The sequence below is a fragment of the Calliopsis andreniformis genome, chromosome 5 (assembly GCF_051401765.1).
Source record: "Calliopsis andreniformis isolate RMS-2024a chromosome 5, iyCalAndr_principal, whole genome shotgun sequence".
NCBI lineage: Eukaryota > Metazoa > Arthropoda > Insecta > Hymenoptera > Andrenidae > Calliopsis > Calliopsis andreniformis.
Window position 1 is genome coordinate 9421201 of NC_135066.1, and position 13583 is coordinate 9434783.

The 13583-nt window shown below is 33.5% G+C and overlaps 2 protein-coding genes across 8 annotated transcripts in view; one reads left to right on the forward strand and one right to left on the reverse strand.

Moving 5' to 3' along the window:
* Nucleotides 1-38: 38 nt before the first annotated feature.
* On the reverse strand, nucleotides 39-2764 carry LOC143179269 (protein LSM12). The gene is made up of 3 exons (XM_076378410.1): nucleotides 2644-2764; nucleotides 1732-2108; nucleotides 39-1202 (listed from the first exon to the last, which is right to left on the reverse strand). Exons 1-3 carry the CDS (start codon nucleotides 2762-2764, stop codon nucleotides 1104-1106), a joined length of 597 nt encoding a protein of 198 aa, XP_076234525.1. The 3' UTR covers nucleotides 39-1103.
* Nucleotides 2765-3939: 1175 nt separating this feature from the next.
* LOC143179254 (QRFP-like peptide receptor) overlaps nucleotides 3940-13583 on the forward strand; it is a 63417-nt gene continuing 53773 nt past the window's right edge. For all 7 annotated transcript variants that reach the window (XR_013001929.1, XR_013001930.1, XR_013001931.1 and 4 more), the window contains exon 1: nucleotides 3940-4102. The gene's annotated coding sequence lies outside the window, so the exon portion shown is untranslated. The remainder of the gene's footprint in view (nucleotides 4103-13583) is intronic.

Genomic DNA, 13583 nt, shown 5'->3' on the forward strand with positions numbered 1-13583 from the left:
ATAGAAATATCGATAATGGAGTAATAAAACAGAAATCATAGAATTTATATTACATTTATTTGTGTCTTTTCATGTAATTAATTTTATAATCTTTTTTTTCTTTCTGTCTTACATTTTCTCCGCGTTTAAAAAGTAAAAGGCACGAGACGAATTCTGTTATTATTGCAAACAAAATTGCTTCTAAGTGCTAGAAGGCAGCTACCCTTGCACAAACCAAGTTGATGTTTCTTTAAATAACAATTTTATAGCTTGCTCTATGCAAGGGGCTGTCATTTTATCTGACAATGTCATGAGCAACTGAAAACGTCTCGTGCCGACGCAGGCGTGATGAAATGTAACGTTTGCGTTTTTTCTTGTTTACAAATTTCGAAAGATCGACAGTATACAGTGAAAGGTTTGAAACAAGTTGTATCATAATTTACGAATAAATTTAAGGTCTCAGTCGATATTGATATCGTATGCTCTACATATGAAAATTTTTCGTTGACCGTTTGCCTTTCGATTGTGGCGTTTAGTTTAGAAATCTCGAACCGTTTCATACGGACTTAAAACATACCGCGACGACCGATTTATATTTGAAAAAGTTGGTAATCGTATGGCAATTGAATCATGCTACCATCGTGTATATCGGTGATCTGTAAACAACTATTAAACGTATTTGTAACAATGTAAAACTAAACTAAAACACACCTGCATCAGAGCACATGTACGAACAATAGTTCCGGCAGAACATAAAGCGTATGGCAGCTTTTCAATCAAATAAACAGTACTCTTCAGCCACGATTATGTTCTTTGTAAAACTTGAGTACGATGCGTTCCATTGCTATATCAAACGCTGCTCATACGACGTGACTAATGTTTTTGAAACTTATTTAACATTCTGATAATAGATTCCTGTTTTGTTTTCATAATTTATTCTTTCATCAAAGTAAATTGAATTTTTTCTATGACGCTGTTTTTCATGATAGGCTTTTCTAGTAGTTCTGCAATGGTTTTTTTTCTTTATAATGTCCTGTTATCATCGTTTCCTACTTTCCCTCAAACATTGGAACTTCTTTTAAAGCATAGTAGCTTCGTCTGTGGTATAGTGCCTTTTTGAACTTTTATTGCATTGCACCACCTTTTTGTTTTTGTTGTTGCTGCTGTTCCCTTTGTTGTTGTGCTTGTGCAGATGCCTCTGTATCTTTAATATGTTTTTCAACCTGTAAAATTATTTGGATTATAGCATTGTAATTGTTGAGAACACTTGAAGAGAGACACTACCCCGATGACTTCAAAAAATTGAATTATTTTTTTAATTTCCTTAAATTTGGAAGTGTTAAAATGTTCTGTAAAAGTGATATTTCAAAATTCAAGCATTTGATAAAATTATAGTAACTTTTTGTTGCACACTATAAAAAATAATTTTAATATGCGATGAAATATGAATGGGTAAATTGATTATGAGCAAATGAGTAACTTGCCAATGCATTGCAAATAACAAACGTTACAAATTAAATGAGGAAGATAGAGAGTTAAAATTATGCATAGATTTTCAGAAGTGAAAAGATTACTATCAGTACTATGGACTGTACATTCTTTTGTAACATTTCTTCCTTTTAAAGTGTGGAAAATAAAGCTTAAACTTACACTCATAACTATGGATAAAATCAAAGCCTTTTGTTGCATAATTAGTTACCTATTTCAAATTCTTCAGGGCAGCGTCCCCCATAAGTTTTTCAAAAAACTTACCACTTTTTTTACATGTTTGTATGCTCCAGATTCTGTATTTCCATGAACATTATCAACTTTGTATGGTGGTCTAATTGTGACATTATCAAATACAACAATATTTGCTCCATTCCACGTAATTTCTGGGATAGTCTTTGATATAGTGCTAAAGAGTTTTTGTCCTTCTGGAGATACTCCGGCCTGCAGAGCCATTACCAGCCTCTTTTTCTCTTCAATTTGGTTACGCACTCTTCTATTGAGCTTTTGCAAATTAAGGCTTTGTGGTGGTTCAGTAGTTGTGGGACTAACTTCTCGCTTTACTTGTACCTCGGACACCAAGGATAAATTTACTATATGCACGTCGTTTAATGTGGGTGTGCCACTGGATGACGGACATTCTGATCAACATTAGTTAAGGAATCACTGTTATCATAGAGTGTGAAAGTCAGATATACCTTTATATCATAAATATTCCTGTCACACTGAGTCTCACATGAAAAACTAAATTCTTAGCTCACGAGCAAAGTATTTAAATATTTCTTATCAGCTGAAAAGGGTTCTTTTTTATGATTGCAATGAAAAGTAGAAATGAAAGTATCCCCATGAAGTGTGAAAACACGTTCGTGGATAGATAACCGAAGAAAATAAAATCAGGGGAAAATCCAGCATGGTTGATTGAATGACGAAACTTAACCTGACTTCACGTAGCTGGTTAGGAAATCAGCGAATAATTGACAAGCGATATTGTACGATGTCCGTGAAAAATCACGGAACAGCAGATAATTGTCATTTATGTAAAGTCACGAAACCTATCGCGGCTATCTCTACAGCTATTTACACTATGGCAATGTTAAACGAGCGACGGATGATCGCTGGATATATGTGTACGTTGGGATGAACGATATCACGTGGGAGTTTACAAGAAAAGGATACTTAGGATCAGCATTTTAGTTTGTGGATCGAACGCCAACACTTCGCCTTCGATCTCCTCCTTGTAACAGGTTTTACAGGCCACCGTACTCCCAATGCTGAAACAATCGTTGGCGCCGGCCATTTTTCACTACGAACTCAGTACCGCGGCCTCCCTGTCGCCATCTGTTCTGATTTCAAATGTCCCTCGAAATTCGCACCATTTGCGCCATTTCTAATTGGGGGTACTTTATCGAATGTCCTCTCCATTAATTTACCATATCACTTGAAGATATTTGCAATTACATTTCGAAGTAATATGAAGCATCGTTCGGCAGAATGTTCAAATATGAGGTAAGATTGCTTAGTATCAAAGTAGAAAGTTTTCTTCGTTAAAGAAAATATTCGAATGGTTGAATGACTAACCCTTATCATACCAAGGTATTTAGGGTCACAGAGTACAGATACAGATTTTCAAAAATTTAGAATTTAGGAATTTAAAGTATGTATATAAAAAGAATTTGCAAACATTTTTAAATTAAAGATTTGAATATTTGAAAATTTTGAAAATTAGACACTTGAGAAAATGAAAATTTGAAAATTTGAATTTGATTATACTAGGGAAATAGTATTAGGATCACTACATAATTTTGCCTTAAAATGTAATGGGTTAAGAAAAAATCTTTCTTGTCTGCCTTTTTTTTTAAATCTTTCTTCCTTATAAACTTCTTTCGTGCTTTTTTATGAAGAAATTTTAGAAGATTATTCAATTTTTTAAATACCATAATTATCAATAAAAACTTTAATATTAACCCAAATTTACATCGACGCCCAATCACGAACGGTATCTGTCCAATAATTAGAAGTAATAAAAGCGTAATTATAATCCTAACTAACCCATATTATACCAACGGGGTTTTCAAAGCTTAAATACAGAGTTCTATAAATTAATCTTCAAAAACTGAAATAAATACGTAAAAAGACTTCGATGGTTTGAGAACTAGAAAATTGAATACTTGAAAGTTCAAGATTACAGCACCTACCAGCTTAAACTTTAAACATGCTGACATAGCATTTCATTTAACTGAAAACATGTCAAAGTAGAATTTACATTAACTATAATTAGTAATTAATGATAATTGATAATTAGTTTGTTTTCTTTTCTAGATTGATTGAAACATCGTTTGACCGCGGCGCAAAACCTCGGACATTTTCGTTTGACTTCGGTTACGATCGGGGTGAGTCGGGGCTGTTCGGCTTGGCGGGTACTTCCGTGGTCGCGTGGTTTCATCGAACCTTCAGTTTATAGACACCGCTCCGCTGTGGAACGTCGTGGGGTTGTTACTGGATTTTTTTAAATTTCGCGCATCATAAATGGATCAAGTGATAAGTGAGTGAACCATCCACCGCATTGACAACAAAATACAGTGAATACTACGGTGAAATTAGTGGTCCTTTCAGACTTTTCAGCATCCTTCCTCTGGTGAGTAAAGTGACATTTACATGTTTAAGTGTATCAGTGCACTCGTCAAACTTTTGTCTTTCACAATGAATTATTTTAATAATTTAAAACAGCAACACTATAACATTTCTGGGGAGTTTTCTTGAAAATTCGAAATATTTTCTGGTTTTATTTCTACTCATTCTTGTCTTGTAATTCGTTACCAAGGATGAGCTTATTTTTATGATTGTGTGAAATATATTTCTGTGATTTATTCATATATTGATAATTCGTATTTACTTTGTGAGACGCGAATACGAAAAAAGATAAGTGTAGAATTGATGTACATTTGTATTGTGTCATTACACTAAAAATTACTACGTGAGGTATGTAATATGTATTGAGAGTTGCGCGATTTCGTTATTTTTTTAGAATAATATACAATGTTATTTTAAATATAATACTAATTACGACTAATGTGGACGTTTTCAATATATTTACTTCACTTTTGAAATTTCGTTATTTTTGAGGATTACCTCACGTTTGTTACATTTCGCTGTACTGCTCTAATCACTTTTAACATGACCTTTCGCGAAGCTAACCATTAATAACCATCCGTTGGTTGATATTTATCAGTGAAAAGTTCTTCACTAGCTTTCAGTAATATTACGTTGTCACATTGACAGTCAGTGGACACGATAGATGTTAATATATAAAATTAGAGTTGTGGTATTATCTTGTATCGTGACGAGCGCTCGTAATTCGTTAAATGTGACAATAAATCTTAAAATGTGTAGTTTAAAATTGAAGTTGTGTTAGTCAGTAGATTACTTAATTAAAAGTACTAGATACTTTAAACAAATTTAAAGATTTAAAGATTGTCAAATAGAAATAACTTAGGAAATCTCTTGCCTTTTATTTTTCACTTTTTGCCAGACCATTTTTGTTAACTTTAAATTATGATTTTTTTTTAAATTTCATAGCTTGAAAAGAGCCAAAATCTGTTTATAATAAATAGAAATTTATTGTTTATTATTTAAATAAAAAAGTTGAGAAATATTTACAACACGACATAAACATAAGTATCGAATTCGCTGAAATTAAATTTCAAATATGTGTAAATCTGTTTACACTTTTTTAAAGTACGTATATATTTCCACGAAACATGAGATTGAAAACATATTTTGTATTTACTCCAGTTCATAAATTATTTTAATTTTGATATTCGAAAAATATTTAAAAAAATAAAGATAAGTAAAAAAACTCGTTTGTAACGAAACAGTAATAGCCACTGCTTTGCTCTTTCTATAATTTGAATCGAGTAATCTGCACAGCTTTAAATCTAGAGATTGTTTTCTACGCAACTACAAACGGGAGTGAGTAGGTTTTTTTGTAGAAGCATATGAGATAGATTTTATTTATACATATTACATTTGCATTAAACTTTACATTTATTTTACATTAACTGCATTCATATGTTCTTGATAGCATACCTAAATATTATAAATCGTATTAGTAGTACTTATAGTTTTCTTTGAAAGTTTAAGGCCATGAAAATTTTTTTATGAAAGGTGACGACACTTGGAGTGTAAGGTAAATAAGAAAAGTACAGAGAAAAAGTTCTAAGCATCTCTCATTCAAATCTAGGAATGACTGTACGCTGAACATGTATTATACATAAGTAGTTGCAAGCAAAGAATAGGAGCATAAATAGTAGGACGATTCTGTTGAATAGGGTGTGATTTTGATGAAATCTTATTTTGTAGATACATTTTATTGAATGTTTTTGTTATCATATATATTATGTAGAAAAAAAGAGAATATGTATAATTTTAATTTAAATTTCCATTTCAAAATGTTGTTTCCTGTTTTCAATAGAATTTCAATATTGTTGAGATATTGAATTTGTCAATTTACGTACTTTAAATCTGTCTCATTTTAATTGAGTAAATGCAATGTTGATTCTTTTCAGTTTTTGTTGCAAATTAAATTCAGTATGATGAATTTTCATAAAAATCACTTTTTGATGAAGAATACTAACATTACTTTGATATGAAATTATGCAGACCCATGTGTAGTGGTATCAGTTTGCTCAGTCATTGAGATTGATCACCTTTAACGATTTACAATGATAAACATAGAGGGAAGTTAGAGTAATTGCATTTGACAAAGAATGATATTTGCATATTCTAGTATTATAAGATGTCAACAAAGAACTCACTATTACATTCATGTTTCATATTTGTGTTGTAACTTACCAGTAGAACGTTTCTTCATTTATGCCTATACATATGTATAACATTTGTTATTGAATCACCTGAACAATAATATTTTTTCTTCGGTACACAGACCTGTGACATTATCCACTCAAGACTCAGAAATATACTGTCTTTTTTATAATAACATTCATAATTACAATTTAATTATTAACACTAAAAAGGCCGAATAAGTCAAAGTGTCTCATTCGTAATTTTTCAAAAGTAAATTTTTAACATTGAGACAATTATAGTTTGCAGCTCTTTAACTTTATTTCTTTGCATATTTACTATTAATTACATATTATATTCTTCACAAAATTTCATGTGAGAGTATAATAATAAACATAACAATGATGATAAGAAATTTTTTGTATAAGTAAGGTCAAGAAAACCCAGCCAGTCTTTTTGATAGACAGGAAGGAGGAAGGTCGTTCTGATGTTGACTTATATCCTACTGAAAACGTTTATCATCTTCCTGTTATAAAATTTTATTTTCACACGCAGAGGAACAATCAGATTATAAAGGGTCAAAAAGGTGACGAATAATTTTTCACTACGTTATATCGTATTTTTCGTTCTTGAAGGGAAACTTTGTCTTCCTTCCATTTCTTCATTTATCTTTGTCATCATTTGCTACGTTTCAACAATCTCAGAGCATGTCGTGCTTCTGTCGAATTTTGTCGGTATGTTGAGATAGCATAAGGAACATATATCGTCGCAGTTTCCTGAATTTCATCAAAAGTTTCGAATTCATTAATTTAACGACAAGAACGTCGTATATGCAGCATTTGTATCCAGATTGTATTCACAAATTCTTGCCTGCTATCTGACGTTAGATCGCCGCGATATTTGTTTCGCCAGGCTAAACAGATTTGATTGAAATTGTTCCAAAGCTTTGCCATTCGTACGAAATCAACTGCGTTTGTCGTTTATTCACGTGGAATATTTGTTTCCATTGTTCAGAATTGTCGAATAGTTGTTTTGCATTGATTGTATTTCTGTGGCTTGAATCATGTAAAAATATATGCGAAAGTATTCTTTCTATTTTCTAGGAGAGTCAGAAGACAGGTACAATTGTCCATTTCTTAACATAATGTTTGAAGTAGTTTATACTATTAAGTTTCCTTCACCTATGATGTAACTTGACTCTTCCTGTAAAAGACTCAATTTTTAAAAAACAGACTTGGGTTAGTCTGGCTTTGAGGCACATATTTTTAAATAAAAATGATAAATGTGTTCATCAATTTCATTATTTCTGAAATTTATATACGGGATATAAATATTAATGAAGATATTTCGGTTCTCGCAAAATTATGGTCCCTGAGTTACATGACTGATGCACTAAATATGTATATCAATATACCTACGTACATATTTCGTCTTTTCAGTTTCTATATTTGGTCAGATTTTACTACGCGTAAATTCATAAATCTGTATTGACGAATTTGAACAAAAAACATAAGTTTCGATCATGTAAAGAGCCGATGAATAGGAACATAATAGATAACACGAATCATAGGGAGACTAAGGGTAAGGTGTGGCTTCCTTGCAGAGATGTAAATCATCCGTAAACCGTTTTCATCGTACGACGGAATTCTGCTCGTGAATAGCCCAATAAATTTTGGTGTTTCCCTCGCTATCTCCGCAAACGGCCAGATCCGTACGCCTCTCGACGAAACGCAGTCAGTATTTTATTGTATGCACCCCGTACGCAGATCCTGATAGCAATCGTGTTGCTCGGTAATCGATATCACTTCTCCATTGGAATGTTTTCTTTTATTACACACGTTGTAGCATGCTTTCAAGCTTTACGATTTCAGTCTTACTAGGAACCAGAGACAGCTTTTATCTGTCAAGCCTTACTCGACTTTTATCTGATATGTGTGTAGGTACTTCCTTAAGAATCGTTGGTTTCCTGGAGTAAGGTCTTGCACTGTTATATACCTATTTAGAATGTTGCTTCTGAAAGCTATTGGAGGATCTCCAATCGACAAACGATATCTGAAAAGTCATAGAATGTAGAGGGAATAGTGTAGGAACATATCTTTTTGTTTTCGATGTCTGGCTTAATATCCAGTTGACAAGAACCTCTTATCTAATCATTCCACTGTAGGTACTTATTTACAGTTTCATAGCTATAAGATTTAATTTTTAAGTAGGTAACAGATGAAAATCAAATAAACTCTTTTTTGTGTTCTTCTCACCCTCTCGAAAATTGAAAAAAAATTCATTATCAATAATTGACAATTCCATTAATTGGCACGTAGATTATATAGTCTCTGTAAAGACAGATTTCCTATACACTTGATGTGTGTATATAGAAATTCTCGCCTTAAGAAGCGCTATAGAAAGAAAAAGAAAAAAAAATGGTTTCTTTTGTGAATGGAGAGAAGCAAAACGTCTTTCTGTTTGGCGTCAAAGAGGCGCATAATTGTCGAAGATTGCGAATCAGCTTCATGAAAGATGCATGCCATCTCGTCTTGACAGTCGATTTTTGAGACACGTCGCGTCGTTTCTTTCATAAATGTCGGTGAACGCGGCACAGGTGAAGGTGATCGCATATGTCCGACCTTCATAAATAGAATCGCGTATGGGCTTTTGCATTTAGAACCGTGATACCTAATCCGGCGAACGTAAATCAGGCTCTCGTGTAGCGCAACCACTGAATGACCGTCTTTTCGCAAAACATGGGAACTAGGCCAACCTCGGAATACTCCCTCACCGTTGCCATTGTGCCATTTTTCGAGACCGAATTTCGCGGGGGTTGCTCCTTTTAGAGTTTCTTTTTTTTCCGTGGAATGTTGGTATTTCGAGTTACTTTTCCTTGCCCATCATAAGTTGCAAACTTTGTTTGAATAGTACGCGATGCATAAATTTTACAGACTAACTTTCTGTTGGTAATTACATGCTGTAGTAGGGGAGAATTGACCACGACGAGGTGGTTGGATAAAACAGAATATTTACTAGTGGTGGAGATTAAAGATAAGCATCTAATTGAGACTGTATTCAGTGGACAGTTGTATAATGAGGGTAATTTTTTACTTGGAACTCTTCCTTTTCAAAATAACTCTGCTAAAGGAAATTTGTTTTCTGAAACTTTATTCGATAAATTAATGGACTAAGATTATTACTTTTGCACAGTAATTCATTGACTCACACACGCATATATCAATTTGATTGTTTATTGATAATCTTGTACGTACTATATTTTTAGCTCATTTCACGTAGATTTGAACCAATGCAATCTACTACTAATAATTAAAGTTTCATAAACTTTATCTCAAGAGATAGCTGAAAATTCATTCTAGGCACGTGGACGGTGCGACGCGTATTTTCAGATTGACAGTCCATTGGGAATCGTGACTGATGGGAGTTTGATGAGACACAGCTGAACATTCGGCTACGTTCCCAATGGCGCATGTTTTTATTCGTCTGTGCACTATAAATACTGGTTTATTGCTAACATCTGGTACTCTACTCATTTAGATGCATGGATTGCGCTACTTTATCGATCCTGGTTTACGCCTCGTGGACCAGATCAAACAACGAGGCAAATTAAGTCTATCCGCTCGTGTACTTGGTTTACAGCTTCGTTCGACACCCCTTTGAAAATTGATGTATGTACTTGCTCGTCCAGGCGATGATTAAAAAAAGAACTTCAGTTGGAACGTTACATTATCATTAAAGAATCTAACAGGAACGCTATTGTAAAAAATAGATTCTACGTTTTCAAACATTTTTCTATCATTTTCCAAATTTTCTTTGATATTTATCTACTGTCTTGTCAATCTGTTTTTAATGTTTTAACCAATATATCATTGACCAAGAAGACGTCATTTCTTGTTATCAGAAATACGATTCTTGACTTAAAGCTCAGGTCGCTAGTAGAAAGCCTATATGGGTTGTCTTACTGATCGACCTTAGAAATTGCCAATGAAATGTAAAATTATGTTCGCTTCTGATAATAGCTAATGTTTGTTTTTGAAAATATGAATATGAAATGAATATGAAAATATGAATCGATATGCCACGTAAATTCTTGAGAGGTTTTAACCTTTATATGCAAGTATCTCAAGATAAAGTGATTAACGTGAGATAGTTAACATGGTCGTTAAATTCGTTTTTTCATGCTGTACAAAGATATCTAAAAAAGAACAAGATTCCAGTTTGAAAAATACCGATAACCTTAAAATATTAAAAAGAATGATCTTGCTAAAAAATTGTTTTCATAGTTACACATACTTCTTAAAATAATGCAACTTTGTCTTGATAAGGTTTTTCGTACAACAATAAATAAAGCAGACATTTATGTGATATCATTTAGATAGAACACTGTATAAACGGAAACAGCTCTGCTTCGGATCACTGTTCGCCAATTAGAGTTGTTTTTGCTTTGCCTGCGGAACAAATTTAAACGATCACGATGTTGACATAATGGAAGTTATAAAAACGAGAAAAAGGATTTTTCTCTTCCGTTGATTTCTGCCAAATAAAAATGTCATTTGTGACATCCGACTGTGAAATGTATGTACACGCGCAGAGTTGTAGTGACAGCTGCTAACGTTTCGTAGAGTTTTACATATTATATCAAAATTCACCATTGATCGTGTGGTGATCGCGTTTCTTCACGATGCGCTATATTTTTTGGGAATTCGAGCAGAATCCCACTGAAATTTTCTTCTAATGTCAATCTGGAAGTTACTTTCGTTACGCGAAACTCGAGCAATTTTCCGTAGAAAAATTGTTCTGATCGAGTTGGGACATTCGACAGGCTTGCGTAAAACTTTTCGTATCGAATCGTTGCAGAATTTTCGTGTTAATACTGCCTTGATTGGGTACCAAAGTTTCTCCAACCAGCTTTAAAAATTCAATTATTGGATTTTTTTCATTTTCGGTCGTAGCTGTTTCGTGTGCTGATTATCGATCGATTAATCGTTTTTAGAGTTGGGAGAAATAAACGAAGAAGTTTCATCGTGAGTTAGAAATGGCATTAATCAGTAGTGTAAAATTACATTTATACTTAATCAAAAACCAGTAATTTGTAATCATCAAACAAAAATAATAAAATACTTCGGTATTTATACCGAACATTTTTTTAAATTTAATCACACGATAAAGATTGCATCTTCTTTATTTCGAACTTCCATAAAAAATAATCAACATAACAAGGGTGATCGAGATTGAGGGAATTAAAGTCTTAAAGGCCTAGAAAGCTCGATTTGTAGGATGCTTAGCCTCAAGGAGGTTCACCTTCATAAAAGCCGAGAGAAATAACACAGACACGGTTGATAATCACTTCAGTGGTTGTGTTCTGTGTATCATCTTTTTTCTTTCCAAAAAGTTTCTCGACAAACCTTGGCGGAACCGTTCACGATCTTCGTCCGTCATTTTCGTAATTGTGCGTCTTGGATTTTCAAATGACGCACTTGACACGATTTTAGTGCTTATCGCGTCATGCCTGAACTTGCTAAATGCATGCACCAGCGAAACGAAGGTTGTTTTCCGCGTGATTTATGATTCGCGCCTGTAATTGCAGAGTGTGTGCCCTGAGAATTATGATCTAGAATCATATTGGAGTCAATAGAAAATAAATCTGCATGAGTTAGATGGTTTCCGCGAAACGCTGAATCTCTCGACTGAATAGTGCCTCGAAAACTGATTTCTATAGAGGAATTTGCGAGTTTAACAGGTTCCGTGCCGTGTGGGGCAAATGCGCCCCAAATCCAAGTAACCAAAAAACGGTCCAGCACGGAACGTGTTAAGGACTGTTTTAGTCGGTGCATAGATTTTAAAGCAGAGTGTATTAAAAGTTTCGTCTTATCGAAGCGTGAGTGACAAATGTACCTATTGCAAAGAATATTCGTTCACTCTGAATAATTTTAACATAATTATATTTTTCATGAATACATTTATTACAAGCTTGAACTGCATTCACCTGTTTATTATTTTCAATATTTCTCAAAATATCCAGAAAAAAGTATTTCAAGAAAAACGTGTTTAATTTTCAAATTGTAACAAAACACTTATGTGTATGTATATTTAAAGAATCATATATCATTAGACAGTATTAAATATATTAATTTTATTGAGGACTGTATCAGATTTTTATATCAGTTTCTAAAACGTAGTTAATATAGTTTTACTCTAAACGAAGATTATTCTACTAAACAGTCACATGCACTTTACGAAGAAAGTAGGTACATCCTTCGTGGAGCACATCTCCAAGACTGACGCAGACACGAAAAATACGTTAGAGTGAAAATGGTTCAAGGCACCCGTAAAGTCGTGATATATGTTCGACTGAGGGTGTAGCGATTATCGATTCGTCGCTCGTGATCAATAGCATGACTATTTAAAGTGAATTTACGCGTACTAATTAGCCCAGAATTAGTGCATTGTGAAACGGATCATTTGCCAACCATGATTTCCCCAAAGTGATTCGTACTAATTGAATAAATTGGTAGTATTTATCTGTGAGTGCGCTCTCATTCTGTTTAAATACCAAAGAGAACTATTTCTATTTTTTTCCGAATTGTCTATAGTCAATTTTGTATGATAGTATAATGATCCTTCACTCTTTTAATAAAAATGCACAAAGCAACCTTACAAGACATCACAGAGTTACAATAATACGTAATATTGAAGAAAAGAATCTGCTGTAGAAAAGAAAAGAGTCTGCTTGCTCTAACAACTCTCAAGTTAAGTAGACTCAGTTAGTATTTTAAATTGGCCTTTTCCATTATTTTCTTAGAGTAACCTTTCAATTACAATTTTTATCGAACAATAAACCCGAGTTGCAGTCTTTCGGAACTCATTGTTAGTCACTGACACAAAGAATTGAAATAATTTCTGAAATTTCTCAAGCGTTTTCTTCCAGTTTTATAATCACAGGGGAATCAGTTGACCTCTACGCTCAGTGAACCTGTACTAGCTGAACTTCTTTATAAATCCTCGGTATAGATCGATTGTGTTTCAACAATCTCAACAACAGTTACGTCATGTTTCTTGCACAAGGCAACGATACGAAGTGACCGGATCGATAATCGATTGATGTATCTCCCGAATCCTGAAAGCACCGCGGTATGTACTGCCATAAAGTCAGGCTCATCCTGGCGCATATTAATTATGCACATGCTGCGGTTCGATGTGATGCATTGTATACGTGGACTTGACATTTGTGCTTTCTGTTGTAACTGACAAACTGAAGTTATGAATGGTTATAGATAAGCGTACTTTATCTAGTGTTTTATCTTTATCTAAAAAAT